General features: G+C 35.2%; 1 protein-coding gene across 2 annotated transcripts in view; it reads right to left on the bottom strand.

The window, feature by feature from the left end:
* GRID2 (glutamate ionotropic receptor delta type subunit 2) overlaps positions 1 to 23,522 on the bottom strand; it is a 1,483,500-nt gene that overhangs the window by 356,308 nt on the left and 1,103,670 nt on the right. For both annotated transcript variants that reach the window (XM_004756063.3, XM_004756062.2), the window contains exon 9: positions 22,955 to 23,056. In XM_004756063.3, coding sequence (XP_004756120.1) covers positions 22,955 to 23,056 — 102 coding nt within the window. The remainder of the gene's footprint in view (positions 1 to 22,954; positions 23,057 to 23,522) is intronic.

The following is a 23,522-nucleotide window of genomic DNA, read 5'->3' as shown; positions in this document are numbered from 1 at the left end:
TATTTGGAGTATGTATCATAATTCTATTAATGGAATTAAAATGTTCTTTTTCTTTAAGATATTTTATTTATTTATTTGAGAGAGAGCAACAGAGAGTGCACAAGCAGGTGGGCGGTGGCAGCAGAGGCAGACAGAGAAGGAGACTCCCCATGAGCAGGGAGCCTGACATGGAACTCGATCCCAGGACTCTGAGATCATGACCTGAGCCAAGGGCAGAAACTTAACTGACAGTGTCACCCAGGTGCCCAGGAATTCAAACTCTCAATAAATAGACTAAAGTCTTCAAGGTGAATGTTCAATATGGAATCAAAGGTAGTATTATGTAAAAACCTACAGTACTGAATACAAAATTAATACACATTCAAATTTAGTAGAAGAAAGCATGAAAATGTATACTTTCTTTTTTTTTCCCTGCATATTTGTGACTCATATAATCAGTTAAAAGGGAAATTATATTTATTGGAAGCAACTGTAATCATTAAAATTTTCATCTTTTTTTTAAAAGATTTTATTTATTTATTTGAGAGAGAGAGAGAATGAGAGAGAGATCGTGAGAAGGGAGAGGGTCAGAGGGAGAAGCAGACTCCCCATGGAGCAGGGAGCTCAATGCAGGACTCCATCCCGGGACTCCAAGATCATGACCTGAGCCAAAGACAGTCGCTCAACCAATTGAGCCACCCAGGTACCCTATCATCATATTTAAGATTAAATTTTAAAGGGACAAAATGCAATAACAAACACTGAGAGTGAACTATTTATTTTTGTTCTCTTAACACACCTTTGGAAAATATAAACATTAAAATAAGATGAGTTATTTTATTTATTGCTCATCAGACTGGCAAAGATTAAAAAGAATGTTAATGTTTACTAACAAGCGTGTGAAGAAACAGGCTTTCTTATACACCACTTATGTGAGCTAAAATTGTAACAGCTTTTCAAGAAAACAAATTCACAGTAGGAAAGCAAATGTCTCAAATTTTCATATTATTTCTTCTGGTAATTTTACATAAGAGGGTAATCATAAATAAACACACGTATATATCTAAAAAAAATGTTCATTGCAACTTCTACAGTGAGAACTTGAAAACAAAGGAAATGCTCAACGATTACAGATTTTTTTTTTTAAAAGTATCTGCATGATCAATGGGTACACAGCTCATTCAGTCATCAACCTCAGAGTCTCCATGCCCTGGCACCTAGCCCTCTGCTCAGAGTTGGGCTGCAAGTTGTTTTCTTTTCTTTTTTTTTTTTTTTAAAGATTTTATTTATTTATTTGAGAGAGAGAGACAGTGAGAGAGAGCATGAGCGAGGAGAAGGTCAGAGGGAGAAGCAGACTCCCCATGGAGCTGGGAGCCCGATGTGGGACTCGATCCCGGGACTCCGGGATCATGACCTGAGCCAAAGGCAGTCGTCCAACCAACTGAGCCACCCAGGCGTCCCTGCAAGTTGTTTTCTTAAACCAAGAATAACATTTTTTACGTTTGCGATTGGTTTGTTATTGTTAGTCTTCTAGGAGATTAAAAATATCACTTTAAAAGCGTTGTTTTCCTTTGCATTCCCATATATTTCAGTGAATGGGAAAGAAAAATGTTGAGTTTCAGTTGGCATGTTGGGAATTATATAAAAGGGTGGATAAATTAATGGAAGTCTGAAGCAAGCATAAAGATAATTCATCAAGTAGATGGGGGAAATATTGATCACATTTGCTGTATAAAAACTATTTACATTAAGAATGTTCATTCATATATTACTAAATAGGAAGGAAATGTACAAAACTACTTGTGAGTGTGTGTCTTAATTCATGTTATAGCAAATCACCATGAACTAAGTGGCTTAAACAATACTTATTTTGCACAGTTCTGGAGACTAGGAAGTCCGAGAACAAGGTGTCAGTAGATTTAGTGCCTAATGAGGGGTTTGGTTGCCCCACCTCATTTGGCAGAGACCAGAGAGACCATCATTCTTCTGTCTCTTCTCATGCCCTACTTGCTCTCAAAGGCCTCACCTAAAAATACCATCACATTGGGGATTAAGCTCACATGAATTTTCAGTCCATAGCAATGTGTGGTTTAAAATTTGAAAAATAATGATAGTAATAATAGCAGCAAAGGTCTGTATACAAATTACTACATGCTGGGCATTTTTCAAATGCTTTTTGTATATTTATACCCAATAGGCCTGTGAGTTTAGAATCATAATTATCTCCATTATTATGAGTAAAGTAACTTCGTTTTGTTTAGTTAGTAAGTGACAGACACCAAAATTTTAGTAAGTTTGTGATGGAAGAATTACAAAATGATTTGTTATTATTTTTCGTTTTTCACATTTTCTAAGTTTTTGTTACTGAATATTTAATACTGCAACACTTGTTTGATACATCAGTCTAAAGTATGAGGGGGAGGCCAGGGTTAGAAATAAAAATCTGTTTGTAGTTTTCAAGAAAGTAAGTGAAGTCATTTAGGTTTAAAGAGCCAAAAATGGAATTCCTGAAGAAGACAGTCCAGTGAAAGAGGTAGGAGAACAGAGAGGTCAGAAGAGAAACAGCAGAAAACACTGCTAGAGGACTCAAGAGAGGGCAGAGCTTCAAGGAATAAGTTGGCAGTGGTTTCTAACATAGGTAATAGGTACAGAAAATGTCCATCTCATTTGTCAAGTATGAGATCATGACGACCTTTTGAAAAGCACTTTCTTTGGAGAAGTCAAGATAGAAACCCAATTTCAGTGGTTGGAGAATTAAAAAAAAAATGAAGTAGACACAAAACTAGCTGCAGACACTGACATGAGAAATCATTAGTAGAATAAAGGGAGTTCAAGGTCAAAGAATGCTTTTTTTACTCAAAACATACTTCAGGTGAAGGGAAGAAGCAAATAAAAAGTACCAACAATAATAATGAGGCCTGTGCTCATTCTTATCACTTGACGTTCATCACCTCACGTAGTTCTTGGAATGCTCCAGTGTTGTTATTGCCATTTTATAAATAAGAGAACTGAAATTTGGAATAGAATAAATAAATAATGTGCCTGCATTCACAAACTAGTGAGAAAGATTGAAATTTGAATCCAGTGTTGTCTGATACTAAAGTCTGTATTTTTAACTATTAATTTAGGCTGCCTTTATCTGTATTTTGGTGCATTCCCATGCATAGGGGGTGGGGAACGAAGGGCATAAACTACTTGGCAGATGTCAGAAAAAAACAAAAAACAAAAACTTGGTCTTTTAACACATGGTGGTGTCTCAATCACTCAATCAATCTCTCTCTCATTCCCTTTCTGCACTCTAAAATTCCTTTTTATTTCTAAAGTAATTTAAAAGTTCTTCTTCTGATTCACACTTTAACTTTAGTCAGCTTGATGGGATCACTGTTTTAGCACAAAGATTATTTTAAAGTGAAAACATTTAAAATCTTATTTGAACTTCCCTTATCTGACTAAAGCAGAGACTTCTGAAAGTGTATGTGCCACTTACCCTACTCCAAGGGAGTTTCCAGCAAATTCCAGGAAGGAGGCTTTTCATTCCCTTTAGTATTAAACAAACAATAGACCCTTCCATACTTTCCTTTTGGAAGCCCTAACCCATTGTTAATCTGCCTATCACACATTCATGCACAAGCTCTCAAATGTTGGAACCTAGAGGGTAGAGGAAGTTTTTCTCCCAACAGTCCCAAGCTTTTTTTCTGAATAAAGATGGTCTCTTCCTTAAAAGGAAACCTGGAGAGAACAAGACACCTAATAATTTCACTAAGCCCTCTCTACACCCTCTGTGGAAAATGCACTCACTATTTCAGCCACTGGCTTGCCCGATCTAAGGTTTTAAGAATAAGGTGACAGGTTGTCTATTTCTAGTGAACTGAATGCTTTCTGGAGGATGTACCTTTTCTTTTGATCTTATTAGGAAGCACAGTGGGAAACGTAAAAGAAAAGATCTCCTGTTTAGAGGGCAGAAACATAACAGTAGAAAGCAGAAAGGTGCTGATATTTAAAAGCAAGAAACAAATCTGTGGGGATTTACAAAGTGTAGAGAAGTCTGAACTTTTAGCTACAAAGACTATATTCTATGTTTCACAAATTAATAAGCATATAGAGAAGATTACCTGAAATGTTATTAAAATTAATAATAAGACATATAAAAATGACCTCTGTGCCACCTCTTACCAGGACTATGGATATGAATTACAGTTTTGAATTAATTATGGGGATACAAAAAAGGAATTAGAGGTAGGTTCTGATAAATTACTGGAATGTGTAAAGATGCAGAAAATTTTTTTTTTCATTGCTATATTTGATAGAATACTTAGCCTATACCAGCCCTAACACCTCTCTGTGGAATCCTCCATTGGAGAGCAAAAGTCACTTAAGAATGTCAAAAAATAACATTGGTCCTATTTATTCTTGCATTCCTCAAGGAGATACTCTAGCGGTGTTCCTAAATGTAATACTATGTGTGTTAAAATGCATCTTAGTTCTTGGAGTTGATTACCAAAGGTCGTTCTTAAAATTTGAAAGGACTAATAAAACAAAAGTGAGATATTCTTCAAACTCTTTGTTCTTGAGTGATCACTTTTTTATTCTCCTTGACTTTTAAAAAGTAAAGGACCTTGCTTTCAAATGCTAATCGGTTGCTTCTTTATTCCCCCAGAGACTTCAGACCATTCTGCTTCAAATCTTCATTTTCTTGAGTGCTTTATTGACCATGGTCTTGGAGATTACATGTAGTTCAGAACAACATACAGCTTGTTATTTTTAACTGAACTGTGGAGCACACTAATGTACATAAGGATCAATGGGGAAAAATAGTTTGAATAGTCCATTTTCCCATTTCAAATTATCATGCTATTAGCAATGGTTAAAAATAAAAGAGAGATAGAAAAAAAAAAAAAAACTTAAAATTTACCCAAGAGGGGCACCTGGGTGGCTTAGTGGATTAAAGCCTCTGCCTTCAGCTCAGGTCATGATCCCAGGATCCTGGGATCTAGCCCTGCATTGGGCTCTCTGCTCAGCAGGGAGCCTTCTTCCTCCTCTCTCCTCTCTCTGCCTGCCTCTCTGCCTTCTTGTGATCTCTGTCTGTCAAATAAATGAATAAAATCTTTAAAAAAAAAATCTACCCAAGAAAAAAATCCTTAAAAAATATAATGTTTGTTTTCTCCCGCTAACATCCATCTTCCAGAGAACCTGAAATTCCTTGCTAAAAGATTTTAAACATGCAAGAATCACAAATTCTGCGCAGTTTCCAACATGATCACCTTTTTTTTTTCCCCAGGTTAAAATAATTAGTACACAGTTTACATGGAGATGCCATGAAACGACACCTTACAACCCAAACCTCTTTGTATTTTAACTGATCATTAAAAAACCCAAGGGGTGTATTTTGAACCAGTATGCATTTGCCTTCCTTTCCTTGACCAACTTTTCCATTTCTGGGGCTTCCATGCAGTATGGTAATTCTCTCCTTGACTGACTCCTACCTCCCTAGAGAGAGCTGAATTTTAGTAGCTGTTGTGTTCTAGAAGCTGAAAGATGAGTAAGCTAGTTCCACGCTGAATGCTTTTTGGAGGTAACTCTTCTCGTTTCAGTCTACCCTAGAGTCCCATTTAGTACAATGAATAGTGATTTAATAAATGGTCCTCTATTGGTCAAAACCTGTTACTGTCTCTGTGAAAGAATCTGAATCTCACTTGAGGTCCAGCTTCCTCACTGACATCCAACTCCATGACTCTTTGAGAGGCACTGGGAAAGCACACTAGGTTTTCTCAAAATTTATTTCCTTTGTAAACAGAAACCTAATTATTCATTTTATAATGATTTATAATTAGATTTTTATATAATTTATTATATATTATATATAATTTATAATAATAAATATAATTATTCATTTTAATTCAAAACCATTTTTCCCTATTTATTGGGAAGATGTCTAAAACATAAGCAAAGAGATCCTGTGACTTTTTCTTTTTCTTTTCTTCTTCCTTTCTTCTTATTCTTTTTTTTTTTTTTTTTGCATCTGTTTACCCAAGGCTAATTTAGGTCAGCAATAAAACAGCAACATCAATGTGCTATTGAAGTTCAGAGGTGGCAGATGAATATGCATCTTCCTAATAAAAAGAGGGACCTTTTGAGAGATCAGGGCAACATTTAAGACACCAAAATAGCAAGATATATGAGACTATGCCACTTAATAGCTATATAAGTTATATACTTAAATATCTATTAATTGTTACAGAATTCAAAGATAAACATATGCTTTTCTCATATCCTTTTAAGGTCTTGGTAGAATAAGATCCTCCCCCTCCCCCGCCTCAACACACGCACAAAACAAAATCTTTCTCAAAAGTCTCTACATCATATGTGAGTTCTGGGACTTGATCTGCTTCCTGTCATTCTTTGCCCAGCTTAGTATAGTTTCTCTGTATGCATTTACAACTTATTACTCAGCCAAGACTTAAAATTTCTGCAAGTATTCTCCTTGACAGCTCTCTCTTTTCCAGAACATGTCCCTAAATTACCAGCCACCTCAGCCTTCCCAAACTTAGATCTCTAATTTCTAAACTCAGTAAGGCTGATAAACTCTGTTTTGGATCTATATCCCTGTTTCGCCAGTATGGAAATTCCCACCAGCCAGAAATCTGGGGTGATTATTAGGATCATTTTGTTGCCTCCAACCTCTTAACCATCAGGATTCTTTTTTACCTACTAACCAATATTTGAAAGTTTTTTTTTTTTTTTTTCCATTCATCGCTCTGTTTTCTAGTTGTTTATTACAGAGACTTAGTCTAGTAATCCTTACTCCCTCATGGGTGGTTAGGGAGTCAGACAAACATAAATTCAACACTTATTTTTATCAGTGCTTATTTTTGCCAACTTGAAGAAGTTATTTAATTAGTTCTAAGTCTCATTCATATCACGAAAATGCAAATAAGAAACTTAAGGGCTCCATGAAGACAGGCGATTTTAAAATACCAAGAATAAGATTTATTAGTAAGTGTGCTCTAAGTGTTAGCTGGTAACATTATCTATAAGCTTTAATGATTATTAATTCATTAATAGAATCCTTTGTAACTCCAAAGAGAAAAATCTATATCAGAGACAAGTCTCTGTTTTTTATTCTTTTTATTTTTATTCATTTTTTATTTTTATACTCATGTTCATTTCTGAGGAACTGTATATAGGATTGGTTTAGTGTTGTAACTGTACTAAAATGATTGCACTGGCGAAAGCTGAAAACTTCAAGGTCACTTTAACATTTACTTTCTTTCAGATGCAGTGGAATAATGCAATTTGAAAGTAAAGTATAACACAGTTCATATAATTTTGGTTAGAATACTGCAGAAGTAATGGAAGTTAATATAGACCCACAGTGCCTACATCTTTAAATTTGCAAATGCTCTGTCAATTTCTTTCTAAACATCTAGAGACAAATAGTAAATCTATTTTTCATAAGTTAAGTTATATGACACGTCTCTGAAATATTTATTCATTGTTTAGTCCAAGAATTCAGGTTTCAGCTTCCAAAAGGAAAAATGTCAGATCATGCATGGTTACCTCAGTGCAGTAGTGATACTCACACAAGTCTGCATGACAACTATCAACTTAAGAATTGGTGTGATGAGAAAGAGTAAGACATTGTCAAGCCATTGTCATGCATCAATTCTCATGATGATTTCATTCAGTAAGCACTGAAGTGAACAAGTATTCCAGTGTTGCTATAAAATACATTGTTTGTATAGGCCATCATTTGTATCTAATTCTCAAGTTCTGTTTATAAAAATAACCCTTTTCCCTTTTCTCTCACATAAGATGGGTACAATCAACAGAGAAGACAACAAAATATGTATACAATACTGAGCTACGTTTACTGATTATAGTGTTTCCACAACAAAAATGAGAACTATTTTATCTAAACTTGAGGCTGGATCAGAGTTGTAATGATGATATCTTCAACTTGTGGATGGATATTATTGAAATTGTATCATGCTAACCTCACTTTCACAAACAAATTTTTAATTGAATTGTCTCCAAAAGGGCTCTTAAGAAAAGAATACCTTACACACAGGCTGCTGGAATTTTCTGCATTTCAAGCACATTTATTTCAGGTAATATTCCTATTTAGTTATAGGACACTTTAAATTCTTGATGTCTGCATACCTTTGCATATACTCTTTACATTGTTGAATATCTCTTCCCTTTTATCTATGCCTTGATAATCCTTGCTCATCTTTCAAAACCACGATGCATCATCCTTCATCATCATTTAAGCCTTTCCCACTGCCCTACCCATGAGTTAGATGTCTCTTTTATGTTTTCTCTTAACACCCTATGCATAAAGAGAACTAATACACACACACACACTTCCTATGTACCAGGCGGTTACAAGTCCTTTGTTCTTTGTATGCATTAATTCCTTTAATTTCCATCGTGGCTCCATGTGGTAGATGGTATTATTATTTCCATTTTACAGATGAAGACAGAATCATAGAGAGTTGAAGAACTGGGAATTTCAATATAATCCAGTTCCATGCTGTTCTTCTTTCTTCTTTCTTTTTTAATAACTTCAATGAGATATAAGTCACATACCATATAATTCACTCATTCGACATGTTCACAGTCACTGGCCTCAGTGTATTCACAGACAGGCTACCACCACTGCAGTCAGTTTTAGAACTTGATTCCGCAAAGAAATCCAGTTCCCATTAGTCATCACTTCCCAACCCCCTAATTTTCTCCAGCCTTAAGTAGTCACTACTCTACTTCTATGCCTATACATTTGCCTATTCTTGACATGTCACATGAATCGAATCACATGATATATTATCTATTGTAACTGACATCTTTCATTTAGCATCAAGTTTTCAAGTTTGATCCATGTACAATGTTATCAGTGCTTCATTTGACTTTATGGCAAAATAATATTCTATTTTACCAGTATACTGCCTTTTCTTTATTCATTCATCAGTTGGTGGACATTTGGGTTATTTCAATTTTTTTTGTTATTATCAAAAAAGCTATGAATATTTGTGTACAAGTTTTTTTTTTTTTTAAAGATTTTATTTTATTTATTTGTCATAGAGAGAGAAACGAGAGCAAGCACAGGCAGACAGAGTGGCAGGCAGAGGCAGAGGGAGAAGCAGGCTCCCTGCCAAGCAAGGAGCCCGATGTGGGACTTGATCCCAGGACGCCGGGATCATGACCTGAGCTGAAGGCAGCCGCTTAACCAACTGAGCCACCCAGGCGTCCCGTGTGTACAAGTTTTTGTGTAGACATACGTTTTCATTTCTCCTTGGAATATATAAGTATTATCTAAGTACTTAGATCAGATATATAATCTGATATATCTAAGTATCAGAATTTCTGATTTCTGAGTCATATAGTAACCCTGTGTTTAACTATTTGAGAAATTGCCAAACTGTTTTCTGAAGCAACTACATTATTTTACATTCCCACCTGCAGTTTATGAGGATTCCGATTTCTCCACAACTTTGTCAACAGTCACCATTATCTGTCCTTTTGATTTATAACCATCCTAGAAGGTGCAAAGTGGTAGTTCATTATAGGTTTGATTTGCATTTCCATTATGACAAATAATTTTGGTAACCTTTTCATGTGCTTATTGACCATTTATATCCCTTCTTTGAAAAACTATCTGTTGGGATCTTTGTCCATTTTTAATTGGTTTATTTTTCTTCTTCATATTGAGTTATTCCAACTTTATTATTTATATATACTAAAAACAAGTCCCTTAACAGAAATATGATTTGCAAATATTTTCTACCAAGCCATGGGTTGACTTTTCACTTCTTTTGATTCTGTCCTTTGAGGCATAATGTTTTTAATTTTGATGAAATCCAATGTTCTAATTTTTTTATTGTTTGTGCCTTGAGTGTCACATTTAAGAATCTATTGCCAAAATAATGTTACAAAGTTTACATCGATGCTTCTTCTAAATGTTTTATAGATTTAACTTTCACATTTAAGTCTATGATCCATTTGGAGGTTTTTTGTTTGTTTGTTTGTTTGTTTTTAAGTAGGCTCTACAACTAGCGTGGAGCCCAGTGTGGTGCTTGAACTCACATCCCTGAGATCAAGATCTGAGTTGAGATCAAGAGCTGGACACTTAACCCTGACTGTGCCACCGAGGCAACCCTGCAGTTAATTTCTACATATGGCTTAAAGTAGGGGTCTGAATTCATTCTTTTGCATGTGGGTACCTAGTTGTATCTGCATGATTTTAGAAAAGACTATTCTTTCCCCAGTGAATGGTCTTGACACACTTCTTTAAAATCAATTAATTTTGGCTTAATTCTGGTCTCTCAGTTCTATTCCACTGATCTGAATGTCTGTCTTTAACCAATATGATGCTATCTTGATTACTGTAGCTTTTTAGTAAGCTATGAAATTGAGAGGTGTGAGTCTTCCAACTTTGTTCTTTTTCAAGACTTTTTGTTGTTGCCTCCCCTCCCCCCCACACTGGTTCTATGACATTTCCACACAAATTTTAGAATCAGCTGGTTAATTATGGCAAAAAAAAGAGCTAGAATTTTGATAGGAATTTCATTGAATCTGTAGATCCATTTGGAGAATATTCCCATCGTTTTTTCTTTTTTTGAAAATATTCCCATCATAATAAATATTGAGTCTTTCAATCCATAACCACGAAATATCTCTCCATTTATTTAGGACTTTTTAATTTCTTTCAACTATGTTCCATAGCATTCTGTGTATAAAAATCACAGTTCTTTTGTTAAGTTTATTTTTAATTATTTTATTTTTTGATATATTTAAATGGAAATATTTTTTAATTTCTTTTTTAGATTTTTCATTGTTACATACAAAAATAAAATTTTTTTGTATACTGACCTTATAACCTGAAAAATCATTGAATTCATTTATTAACTCTAACAGCATGTGTGTATATGTATGTATACATGCTTTAGGGTTTTCTGTATGTAGATCATGTCATTTACAAATAGAGACAATTTTACTTCCTCCTTTTTAATGTCATTTTTAAAATTTAATTTCCTTGCCTAATGGTGCTGGCTGAAATCCTCACTACAATGTTGAGTAGAAATAGTGATAACCAATGTCTTATTACTGACCTTAGGGGTGATTTCTAGTTTTTCACCAGAGATATGAGATTAGCTATTGAGTTTTTTATAGATGTTTTTCTCAAGTTGAAGAAATGCCCTTCTATTACAAGATTGTTGAGTGTTTATCATAAAATAGTGTTTGATTCTATTAAATTCTTTTTCTACATCTGTTGAGATGATCATGTGACTTCATTCCTTTTTTATTAATATGGTATAGGACATTGATTTTCATATATTGAACCAAACTTATATTCCTAGGATAAATTCCACTTGCTCATGGTGAATTATCCTCTTCATATGCTCCTATATTCAGTTTGCTAGCATTTTGTTGAGGATGTTTGTGTCCATATAGGTATTGGGTCATAGTCATTGTAGTCATTACACTCCATGAATTACTGGCTGATTGCTTTATTGTTTTTAGGAAAGCCCTGGATAAAAAATTGTTCATCTGTCTGAACAAAATAAATTATGGTAGGTGTTACTTTAGAGGCCAGCCTTTAAAATTCTTTTTGATCCCAGGAAGACTATTTCTGACCATCTCTTTCCCTGGTTTTCACTGGTCAACTAGTAGGCTTATGATTTAGCTTGTTGCTCTAACTTTAGAGGAGCCTTTGACATAACTTCCCTATACTATTTCAAATAATTGGAGAATGCCTATGTGCTCTCTTTTCTTATGGACTGTATCTTCCCTGAGCAAAGTTTCAAATACTGAATACTGGTCTGGGTGCAGCCTCCAGTCTTCTCCACTCACCTTTGTTGGCTTGGAACCTTTGGAACAAGCTGGAGCAATCAAGGCCCCAGTATTCCAGGCCTGCCACACCTGGAGTAGAAACTGCATTCTGTGGGTGGGAGCTGAATGGAGAAAGGGAGCCCCCATACTGTTAGCCTCTCTCACCTGGAATTTAGCCTCTTCAGATCAGAGGTGGGAGGTATAAGAAATGCTAGCTGCCGGTTCCTCCAGATGAAATAACTCTTGATTGGAAACTTAGGTGTGAGGGAGTCCTGTCTTCTTGGAAAAACCTGCTTGGAGTGGAACTTCCATCAAGCTGAGTTGGGGAGGAGTTGAGGTGGAAAGGGAAGGATTAGGAGGTAGTTCAGATGCCACAGACTTTTGTAGTTCTGACTGAGTTTTAGATTTTCTTGAGTGTTACTTCATTTTCTGTATGCCCTTAGAAAAATTTCCAGACTTTAAATGGCTTTATATATTTATTTACTTACTTAATTTTTTGGTTGTTTTGCTTGGAAGTAGGTCCATGAACTCCCCACTCTGCCAGTCTGGAGATGGAACTCCTCCAGGGACTGTTTTTCACAGGGCTATGCTGTATACTTCCAATGCAGTATTTATGACATAGTACTTGTATTCTATTGCAACTTTCCATTTATTTTATATAACATCAATTGGAGACTTTGCCAGCCAAAGCTGCCATTTTTGTCTGAAGCCCTGAACCAAACTATATTATTTATTAACTCTTCCAAAGAAGCCCTCTTCAGACATTGCTGTGGAAGCTACCAGACTTAGCACCTCCCGACTGTGAGTACCTGTCCAGCGGAGCCTCCTGTCAAGCTTATTCTCACTGTGCCTAACTTTGTCTCTAGTCTCAGGAGGCTGAGAGGCCAAGACTTCATGAAAGCTTAAACCTCTGTGGAGGTTCAAAATGTTGAAGGTTTTCAAGTAGCAAAAACTGTGACTATGTCCGTAGCAAAAAAAATGAGGACTATGAATTTCTGGGCTATTACTGAAGCATTTTCTTAGTTATTTATTAATATATAATCTATTTAGAGCTAGCCTGGAATCAAACACAATTCTTCTGAGACAATCTAATTGGATACACAGACTTTCAGAAATTTTTTAAGTTTATAATTAGGGGCTTTTTTTTTTTTTTTATCCTCGGGTATTTTTTTGTTATTGCTCCTCATTTTTCCTCTCTAAAGCACCAGCTTCACTAGCAATAAGAGTTGTGGTGGCTCTCATTAGCAGATTTTCAAATTAAGGTAATAGTAACTAGGCCTAAAAATCATGAGTCTACAATTCATGCATCTTTGTCTGCCTTATGTCCTATAAATAATTTCCCACAAAAATCTGAATATTGGTGACAATGATGAATTATAATTTTGTGATCAGTCATGCTCATTTTTTCTTTTCTTCAATTTGCATATCACGTTCTACTGCAGGGACAATACATTTTATATTTAAAGACGCTGTGTACTTTGCTAACTGCTTTCACATACTTTAACATATTTACCCATAAAAACCCATTTGATCACATTAAAGGTAAGTATCATTATTTCCTTTTACAGACAGAAAAACTAAGGTTCAAAAATAGTTCTTTTGTTTCCATAAGTTCAATGATCTATTAAGTGGAAAAGCTGGAACTTGAACGGACCTCCTTTGATTAGTAAGTCCAGAACTCTCTGCAGTACATGCCAAATGCTTTGCATGTATTTCAGGAGAGAAGATTAGGTGGAGAAAAGGTATGAGATAGGCTAAAGTGCTTCCAGTAAGAAAATTAATCACATGTGATTTACTGCTTAGTTATAATGTATCTCCAGAAGAAATAAATGTGTTCTTCAATCTTATACTGACATAAATCAATTACTATTTCTAAACTTCATACCTTCTTGTATATTATAAAAATTGAGATTTTGTTAGTTACATATTAGCCATAATGCCCCTTAACATTAAAAAAATCCAAGTTTTATTTATTTGTATTTAATATAAGAAGATTGAATAAATTTTCAAAGAGGCACAATCCAAGAGAAAAAAAAAGAGGTAAGTTTTTCTTTTCTTCTATTTGGATTGCTCTTTCAATAGAAGATTATGAACTGTACAGTCATACCATATTTAGCTTTTTTTTCTCTTATCCATTTTCCTGATTTTGTCTAATCCTATACTTTCCACAGACTGGGAAAATGAATTATGAAATATCAATGAATTAGAAATGAAAACATTGTGGGAAAAGGGCTAATGATGACTGTCTCCAAGATCCAGACTATTATATGATTCAATATTATTTCTAACTTCTTGTCATATATGATCTTGCTATTTAATAATGAGAGTGATCCTTGATGTTTTGAGTTAAAGATTTTTATTTCTTTACCTTAAAGGCATAGAGTTATCTGAACACAGTGTAAGTGGGTTAAGTCATTTCCTCATGTCAATTCTGTCAAAATATTTAATAGCTTTGAGTCTTTTGCTTTTTGAAAATAATTCTTTATGTTCTTTGTACTTTTAATACTGAGTCTAAATGTAAAATTTTAAGTGTCTGATCAAACCTATAGAGTTTATGGGCCAACAGTTGGTCAAATAGTATATAGATTATATGATTTTATATATACTGATTTTGGACTTTAATAGTCTAATAATATAACATGGGTTTTATTTATGTGTAAGTTATCTTGTTGCCCACATCCTGTCTCCATCTTGCACCCTTCAAGTTATTTCTGCAAGACATCTAGGACATATATAATAGTCCTTCATATTTTGAATGCTATAATTCAGGTAGTTCTGTCAGAGAAGCATTTCCTTATATCCCCAGTTTACCTAATCATTATTGTCTCTTTTTAGATGTTGTCAATATTCCCAGTAGATGTCATGGTCTATGCGATGATCATGCTATTTTGTTACCTCTGCAACCTTAGCACCTAGCACAATGTATGGGACAGAGAGGATGCTGAATCAATAATGTTGGGTTAATATAATAAGAAATGGTTGGAAAGGCTAAGGAGACACATTTGGAACTGAGCAGTAGGACATGGTTATCTGAGGAGACAGAGAGGTAGCAGATATCTACTCCTGCCTTCCTCACTCAGGTGTGCAGAGGAAGCGAAGGAATAAACAGCAAGGAATAAATAGCAAGGAAAAAGGAATAAATGGCAAGAAGTCTACAAAAACTGAATGCTGTGCTTTTTCAGCCATTTAGGCTTTGACTGTGGAGAGTAACAGACCCAGCCATGGTGATTTCACAGCTCTGGGAAATTTGAGAAACCCAGGTGTTCTTCAGAAGGGAACAGTGAAAAGCAGGGAGCTTGGTGACTTGTTCAAGATGTAAATAAAAGAGATAAAGGAGTCTCCAGCATGCCAACAAATTTGTCTGATTCAGCAAGGTGTAATAAAGGGAAAAAGATTCAGGGATAAAACCCCATGCTGGAAATGAATACCTGTCACTCCAGGCTATCCTTTGCCATCTGTCTTGGAAATCTGGACTTGGTGAATGGAAACCAAAGAATGAGGAATCTTAAGACCACCAATTTATAGTGTGGCCTATTCACATAGTCTTGTGTCTAGCCTGTTCTTATTTTTTGTAATTACATACAGAGGTGCGGTTTTTTATTTCCTTTTTCCTTCCTCTTTTCCTTTTTCTTTCCTTTGCTTCTACTCCTCCCTCCCCTGCCCCACCAGACACACCCCTTCTGGCTATCTGAATATTTTGATTTGTTCATTCAACAAATACTTACTGATTGCTTTTATAATCCAGACATTATAAGTGAAACCAACTTTGTGTCTTATTGTTATAGTTTAGAGAGAGAATATAACATTAATGAAATTATTACAAAAAAAAATAAGTTACAAAGCGTTCTAAATGAAAGAACATAATGAAATAAGGAATTAAATTGTCCTGTAAAGCCATGAAGTCAGTCCTAGATGTCATTGCTGAGATTAGATCATAAAGAGTGTGATGTCTGTCCTTTATTTTTCTCTATGTATTTCTCTCAACTTTATCATTCTTTTTCAGCCTTTACAAAATGTATTTAATTCTGAGTCCTTCACACATAGGTTTTATTTTCTGATAGCTTAATAATTTTGATAAAATGGTTTATGTAGAGCTCCTGGAAAGCAAGGACTATATCTTATTTATTTTTGCCTTTCTGGAATTTAGGATAATGCCTCAAGCTTATAATATATGCTCAATAAATAGTTGAGTCAAGGCTAATGGTTTAGGTCATTTTACCTTTCTCTGATCTCAGATAACATCTCATTCACCGTGAAATAAGGTCTGCTGAAAATTAAATTCCAAGAAGTGAGACTAATAGTAAGGAAATATTTTAGGAAAAGGAAATTACTATTTATTTATTTAATTATTTGAGAGAGAGAGAGAGAGAAAGAGAAAGAGAGAGAGATATCAAGACAGTGAGGGATGCAACACAAGCCAGGGGAGAGGAAGAGGAAGAAGCAGGCTTCCTGCTGAGCAGGGAGCCTGATGCAGGGCTCCATACCTGGGATCATGACCTGAGTAGAAGGCAGACACTTAAGGACTGAGCCACCCAGGCAACCCACAGCTACCTGCTATATCTTTCTTATGGTGAGCTGCTTGGGGAAACTTACCTTCTCTCAACACACAGTTTGGACTTTGCTTTATGTGATATTGGTTTAAGATAAGCTGCCTTTGTTTATTTTCTACTTTTATCTTTCTATGATTCTAATGATAGTTTTAGTTTAGATAGTAATTTTTAAATTGCTATTACAGTCCTTTCTTTAAAGAATTGGCTTCATTTCCTAATGTTATTTCTTTTCTTTTGGAAGTATTCCTTAAAATAGTCTCTCTCTTTATGATGGCTTCTTGCCCAGATTTGTTGAATTCAGCTTTCCAGGAATATCCATTAACTTAATTAATTTTATAAAAATATCCTCCATATATTATTTAATCTAAAATACTTTCAATTATAAAATGCACAATTGTTTTTTCTATCACTAAGATAAAATATGCTGCCAAATATAATTATAAGGAACCATTAATTAACTGAAAAAGTATCTTGATTTCAGATAATAAAATGTTAAAAATTGTATGGTTTCAAATTTATAAAATACAGAAATATCACTCTCATAGCTTTACCATAAGTTTCCAATCATACATTTATACGAAGTTTTAAAATTATTTCTATGGTAATGGCAAAAGAAATACTGTGTTGCACACTTACTATAGGACAATGGTATTGCATCTTTTTCAAAAATATTCTGAGAGCTTTAGAAGATGCCTACTGGAATGCAACTCCCAAAAGTCAGTTTCTTTGTTTTGTATGTACCCCAAGCACCTAGAAGAAGGCACTCAATAAATATTTCTCAAATGAATTTGAGTAAATTCATGTTTCATTAGAGATGCCATGTGTCTGTTTTTAAGAATTATTAATCAGTGAGTTCCTTCTAAATGCCAGTTTATATTTTCAGAGATCTTGTACAGCATAGCTTCCTTCTCAAGCCTTACTTTGCACTTGTTGCCAACTTCTTTCCATTATATTTTAGTGAGTATTATAATGATATTTACAACCCAGTCATGTTTGCAAAAACTTTTTGTGACTTACCATGAAAATAACTGAATGACATAATGAGTTATTTATGGCTATCCATAGTTCCACTACTTTAGAAGTTAAAAGGAAAAAACAAATCTTAATAAATGTCTTGTACTAATACAGTTGGTACCAGGAAAAGGAGAGATTAGTGGGCCAATATACACATAAATTGTAGAAAAAGGACTAAGTTTGCTGGGTCTGAATTTTATTCTCATTCCATAACATTTACGTAGCTTTGGAGATGGCGGAGTATAAAGTTATCCATATGTGATGCTATTTAGAAAAATGCTTCAAAGTTATCAATCCCATAAATTTGAAACCTTCCCATCTCAATAATTATATTTAATTTAAGCATAACATGAGTTCATTCAGATTCTTTTTTTTTTTTAAAGATTTTATTTATTTATTTGACAGAGAGAGATCACAAGTAGGCAGAGAGGCAGGCAGAGAGAGAGGAGGAAGCAGGCTCCCTGCTGAGCAGAGAGCGTAATGCGGGACTTGATCCCAGGACCCTGAGATCACCACCTGAGCCAAAGGCAACAGCTTAACCCACTGAGCCACCCAGGCACCCCGAGTTCATTCAGATTCTTAAGGGAGATATCAGAGGGGCTAAGAATGCGGCCTCTGGAGCCCAAATCTCTGGGCTTGAAACTTATCTCTAGCTCTTACTAGCTATACGGTCATAGGACTTTAGTTTGCATTTTTGTGCCCTATTTTCAACCTTCTAATGTCATTGATCCATCTCTCATAGGGCTTTTATAAGGACTAAATAACACATGTAAAGTTTTTAACAGGTTCTTTGAAATAGTAGATGCTAATGTTGGTTCTCCCCTATTTCCCCTCTGGATCCACTCTGCCCTTCACTGCCCTGCTTTGTGTCCCGGCAGCCTGGCTGACCTTCACAGTCTTCCTTACTTGGGCTCCCTTGCTCCCTGACTTCTGGTTAGGTTTTCACCTAGAGACAGTGAAGGGATGGAAAGACAGAAGAAGGAAAATTGACGTAACCCCTCTCCCCACTTCCTCACTGCTTGGTTGTGGTTTGACAGTGACTTTCTCCATCCTCTTTCTGTATGGAAAGTCACAGCTACTAGTGAATGGCCTCCCACGGTTCTAGCTATTGCCAAATCTTAGTACTACCACCTCGCCATGCCCCATCAGATTTCAGGGTAGTCAAGACTTGCTGTGCAGCTAGGCCTGTGCACCTAACCTATGTAGCTAGGTGCATCAACATCCCTTGTTGAATCCTTTAACCCTATTTATATCCTTGTTAATGGATGTATTAACTTTTATTTGTATTGGTCAAATACCTTTTTTTTTAATTACTTCATTCTTTATTATCAAATGATCAAGATTAGCAGTTCAAAAGTGAAGATATTTACTTACTACTAATAAAATCATTATAACTCTTCCTTTTTTAATAACTTTTAATAGTCATTTTATTATTTTTTAATTTTATTTTATTATTTTTATTTTACTTTATTATTTTTTTAAAAATTTCTTTTCAGCGTAACAGTATTCATTGTTTTTGCACCACACCCAGTGCTCCATGCAATATGTGCCCTCCCTAATACCCACCACCTTGTTCCCCCAATCTCCCACCACCCCCCCACCCCCGCCGCTTCAAGACCCTCAGGTTTTTTTTTCAGAGTCCATAGTCTCTCATGGCTTACCTCCTCTTCCAATTTCCCTCAACTCCCTTCTCCTCTCCATCTCCCTATGTCCTCCATGCTATTTGTTATGCTCCACAAATAAGTGAAACCATATGATAATTGACTCTCTCTGCTTGACTTATTTCACTCAGCATAATCTCTTCCAGTCCTGTCCATGTTGCTACAAAAGTTGGGTATTCATCCTCTCTGATAGAGGCATAACTCTCTTTAGTTAAGCATTTGTGTATACCATTTATTTCCAACAGGATAATAAGTGGTATGGAGATGAATTATTTGGTTTAAAATAAGTATCAGAGTATTTCTTTCAAGTCAATGAAATATCATTAATGGTGATAGGAATGGGGGTTTCAAAACTTGGGTAGAGAAAAGCAATTTTATTAACCTGTGTGTCATTATAGCATAAATGTCCTCAGCACTAAAGGAGGTATGTGTGGAACTGGGACTAGATTGCAGTTAGGATGGAATAAAGATTGAGGGACCTCCCCTCCCACATGAAACCTCCTTTTCCTTCTCCCTTCTTGATAGTGTTGGAGGCAAGTTCATGGAATACAAGAAAGTGGTGTTTACGTGGTCAAATCAAGTTCAGTATAAACCAAATCTAAGTTCTGGGATTTTAGGCATCAAGATTTTGGAGTTGCTGGGTGGATTGAGGGGAGAGTCATTAGCATTCTTAGCAGAAGCCTGCAAAGCCACATAAGTAAGAGCTAGACCTGGAAGAGTGATTGTGGGAAATAAATAAGGTCATGGCTGGTTCCATGCAAACAGAATTACGAGAGGAAACAGTAAGCCTATAAAATAATTGAGTATAATGGCTACATATGGCGGGAGTGTAATAAGTGTAAGGATCTTTTACACACTGATAAATCCACATTGCCTCACAGAAGACCTGGAAAAACATTGTTTGCATGTCTCCACTAACTAACATGTCTTGGGATCTGTGCAGGGCTGAGCTTACAGGACATGGAGGCCCTTATGAGTCATGAAGGTGAGACTGAGGCATGAACGCATTACCATTGTATGAAGCAATACATGCATCACAATTTCATGCATGACAATAATTTTGTTCAGTCTGGACATAAACTTACAATAATTTGCCAATGAAGTTTTCCTGATAAAATTCACTGTCATCTTATTCAGAGTTAAGAATTTTTAACCCTCAAGCCAAATAAAGTCCTATAGATACCTGAATTCTCATACTTATCACAGTAGGAGTAGAAAGAGTATAATATAATGTTAAGAGGGAAGAAGTTAAGAGGTCTGGAGTCAGTTTGACTTCCTGGATTTGAATCTTAACTCTCTCTATATACTAACTCAGTATATATGCCACATTTTATTTTTCCAACCAACCTCTGCATGTCCCAGTTTCCTCTTCCTCATCCTTGGACTCAGAGAAGTACTTGTTTCTTAGAAATACTGTGAGGACTAAATAAAACAATACAGGCTAATAACTTCATAAAATACTTGGTATATAGTAAGTACCTAACAGTTCTTGCCTTCTTTTTGTATGTGCATCTCCCAACAAGATTCTTTGTGTACCCTGAGGTATGAATATACATATAAGGTGAATATATATACCTACATAATATATGTAATGTATTAGGTACATGTATTATTCATTTTATATCCATTACTAAGTCTATCAGACAGTAAAGTATTAAATAAATATTTGCTTAGTGACTAAATGAGGTTAGCTAGCCTTAGAAATCTGAATCTCAAAGATAAAAACAATGTAGATATATTGTCTTTCTTGAAGTTTTCTCCTGACATTCTATGTTAATCACTAGAAAAGAGACTATTAATAGTTCACTGCATTTTAAATGTCTGTCTTTTTTTTTTTTTTTTTTTTAATAATAGCACATCGATGCCATTGCATACCCACAACCTTGGGTGCATTCAGAATCACCATCACATTCAAGTTGTCAAGTATTCATAATATTTGCCAAAAAAGTAAAAATCTTATCAAAATAATAGCTAAGAATAAATTATAGGCACCAAAAAAGGGAGATAGACTACTCATTTGAATATGCTCTTACAGAGAATAATACAGATCTCTCTTTTTTTTTAAGATTTTATTTTTATTTATTTGAGAGAGAGACAGTGAGAGAGAACATGAGCAAGAAGGTCAGAGGGAGAAGCTGGGAGCCCCATGCGGGACTCAATCCCGGGACTCCAGGATCATGACCTGAGCTGAAGTTAGTCATCCAACCAACTGAGCTATCCAGGCATCCCAATACAGATCTCTTTTTAAACAATGAAATTATGTTGAGTCCACTTAATTTGTATTGAACAATGTATAAAGGGGCAGACCTTGCTGTTATAAACTTTGCTATATACTCAATAGGCAGCAATTAAAAAAAAAGAGACCATGCTTCTTCCATCTACAAATTCTGCAGTTTATTCAACCCATAGAAAAGACTTTTTCAAATTTAAAAACAAGGAGGCTTTTCTAAGGAAAAATAAAGTTAACCACCATGGACATTTTGAAACTGACTATAGAGTAGCCTAAGCCTAAACTCATAGAGTTTATGGGTATTTAGACAGTATTCCTGCTTTATGGGTATTTAGACAGTATTCATTTGAGTATTTTACTGTTTAAAATATTTTTACATGTAATTTTATATGCTTATTAAAAGGGAAAATAATAATATACAGAATGATAATAGTTATCATTTGATTCTAAGTAAATCTAATTGTAATAAATATTTTACATGTATAATTCCATTTAATCACTAGACAATAAGCTTCATAAAGACAAAATCATATCTATCCATTCCTTTATTCATCAGTGAAACCCAGTCATCAGCAATGAGCTTGAATAGAGTTGACTCTCAAGAAATATTTACTAAATATTAGTATATGATCTTTCCTTTGAAGTAGGTTCTTGCTACGTTTTAGTCTGCCAATGTTTGAGTATTACTGAGTGTACTACATTTTGTCAACTCTACCCTTGCTTGGCATGATTAATCTTTTTTTTTTTAATTTTTTATTTTTTATAAACATATATTTTTATCCCCAGGGGTACAGGTCTGTGAATCACCAGGCTTACACACTTCACAGCACTCACCAAAGCACATACCCTCCCCAATGTCCATAATCCCACCCCCTTCTCCCAAACCCCCTCCCCCCAGCAACCCTCAGTTTGTTTTGTGAGATTAAGAGTCACTTATGGTTTGTCTCCCTCCCAATTCCATCTTGTTTCATTGATTCTTCTTCTACCCACTTAAGCCCCCATGTTGCATCACCACTTCCTCATATCAGGGAGATCATATGATAGTTGTCTTTCTCCAATTGACTTATTTCGCTAAGCATGATACCCTCTAGTTCCATCCATGTTGTCGCAAATGGGTGATGCCATTATCTTTAAAGAACTTTTAACACATCCCAACTGTGCTTTCAAAGATATGTTTAATGGTCATATTTTCTGACCTTCAATTTATATGGATCAGAATCAGATTTTTGTAGGCTTTGCTTTTAATTACAGTGTTTTTGTAATTTTCTTTCCGAGACATTTTAGGCCCAGTTTGCTGTACAAGATAAAGATCTCCCTCAGGCATTTTGTCACTAAAAATCTGCATAGATAAGATTGGGTAGGAGAAGAATAAATGAAACAAGATGGGATTGGGAGGGAGACAAACCATAAGTGACTCTTAATCTCACAAAACAAACTGAGGGTTGCTGGGGGGAGGGGGTTTGGGAGAAGGGGGTGGGATTATGGACATTGGGGAGGGTATGTGCTTTGGTGAGTGCTGTGAAGTGTGTAAGCCTGGTGATTCACAGACCTGTACCCCTGGGGATAAAAATATATGTTTATAAAAAATAAAAAATTAAAAAAAAAAGATAATGGCATCACCAAAAACATAAAGAAATGAAGGATAAAGTAACTGTTAGAAGCCAGAACCACACGGCTCAGATCAGACTTACCAGAACGGTCACCACACGTAGAACCACTCCACGCATGTTATTCTCTAGTTTCTTGTCAGTCAGTGACCCATTCAGCCCTGTGACAGGATTCCAGCACCCAAGCTGAAAGGTAAAATAGCTTGGTCACTTTCCTGCCTGAAGAACAGTCCAATCACCTGTGCAAAAGTCTTGCAGAAAACTGTGTGATATCTCTTGAAATAACTGGTATAGGAAAGGTCCTGCACAGGTTTTCTTTTTTAATAGCAATTGAAGCAATCAGAAATTCCATTTCCCACTCTTAAATATCATTATATGGCACACAACAGTATCCAATATGTTTCAGGAGACTCACTAAGGACATGGACTTAATAAGGAATGATAATACACCAATAACTCAGTCCCAGTAATGCACTAATTGGAAAAATAATAGTGCATATAATTCTAGTATAATATCTGTTCTTAATATATCAATTATTGTACAAGTTAGATTCTTATAGTTTCAATGGTTTTAATTAGATATTACACTGCTTTTGTTGGAAAAAACAAGATTTTTAATACAGTTAGAAGGTTTACTGTTTTTATTTGAGGG

The sequence above is a fragment of the Mustela putorius genome, unplaced genomic scaffold, assembly GCF_011764305.1.
Source record: "Mustela putorius furo isolate JIRA1106 unplaced genomic scaffold, ASM1176430v1.1 tig00003871_pilon_pilon_pilon, whole genome shotgun sequence".
In the NCBI taxonomy this organism is placed as follows: Eukaryota; Metazoa; Chordata; class Mammalia; order Carnivora; family Mustelidae; genus Mustela; species Mustela putorius.
This window is presented reverse-complemented; position numbering and strand designations above follow the sequence as displayed.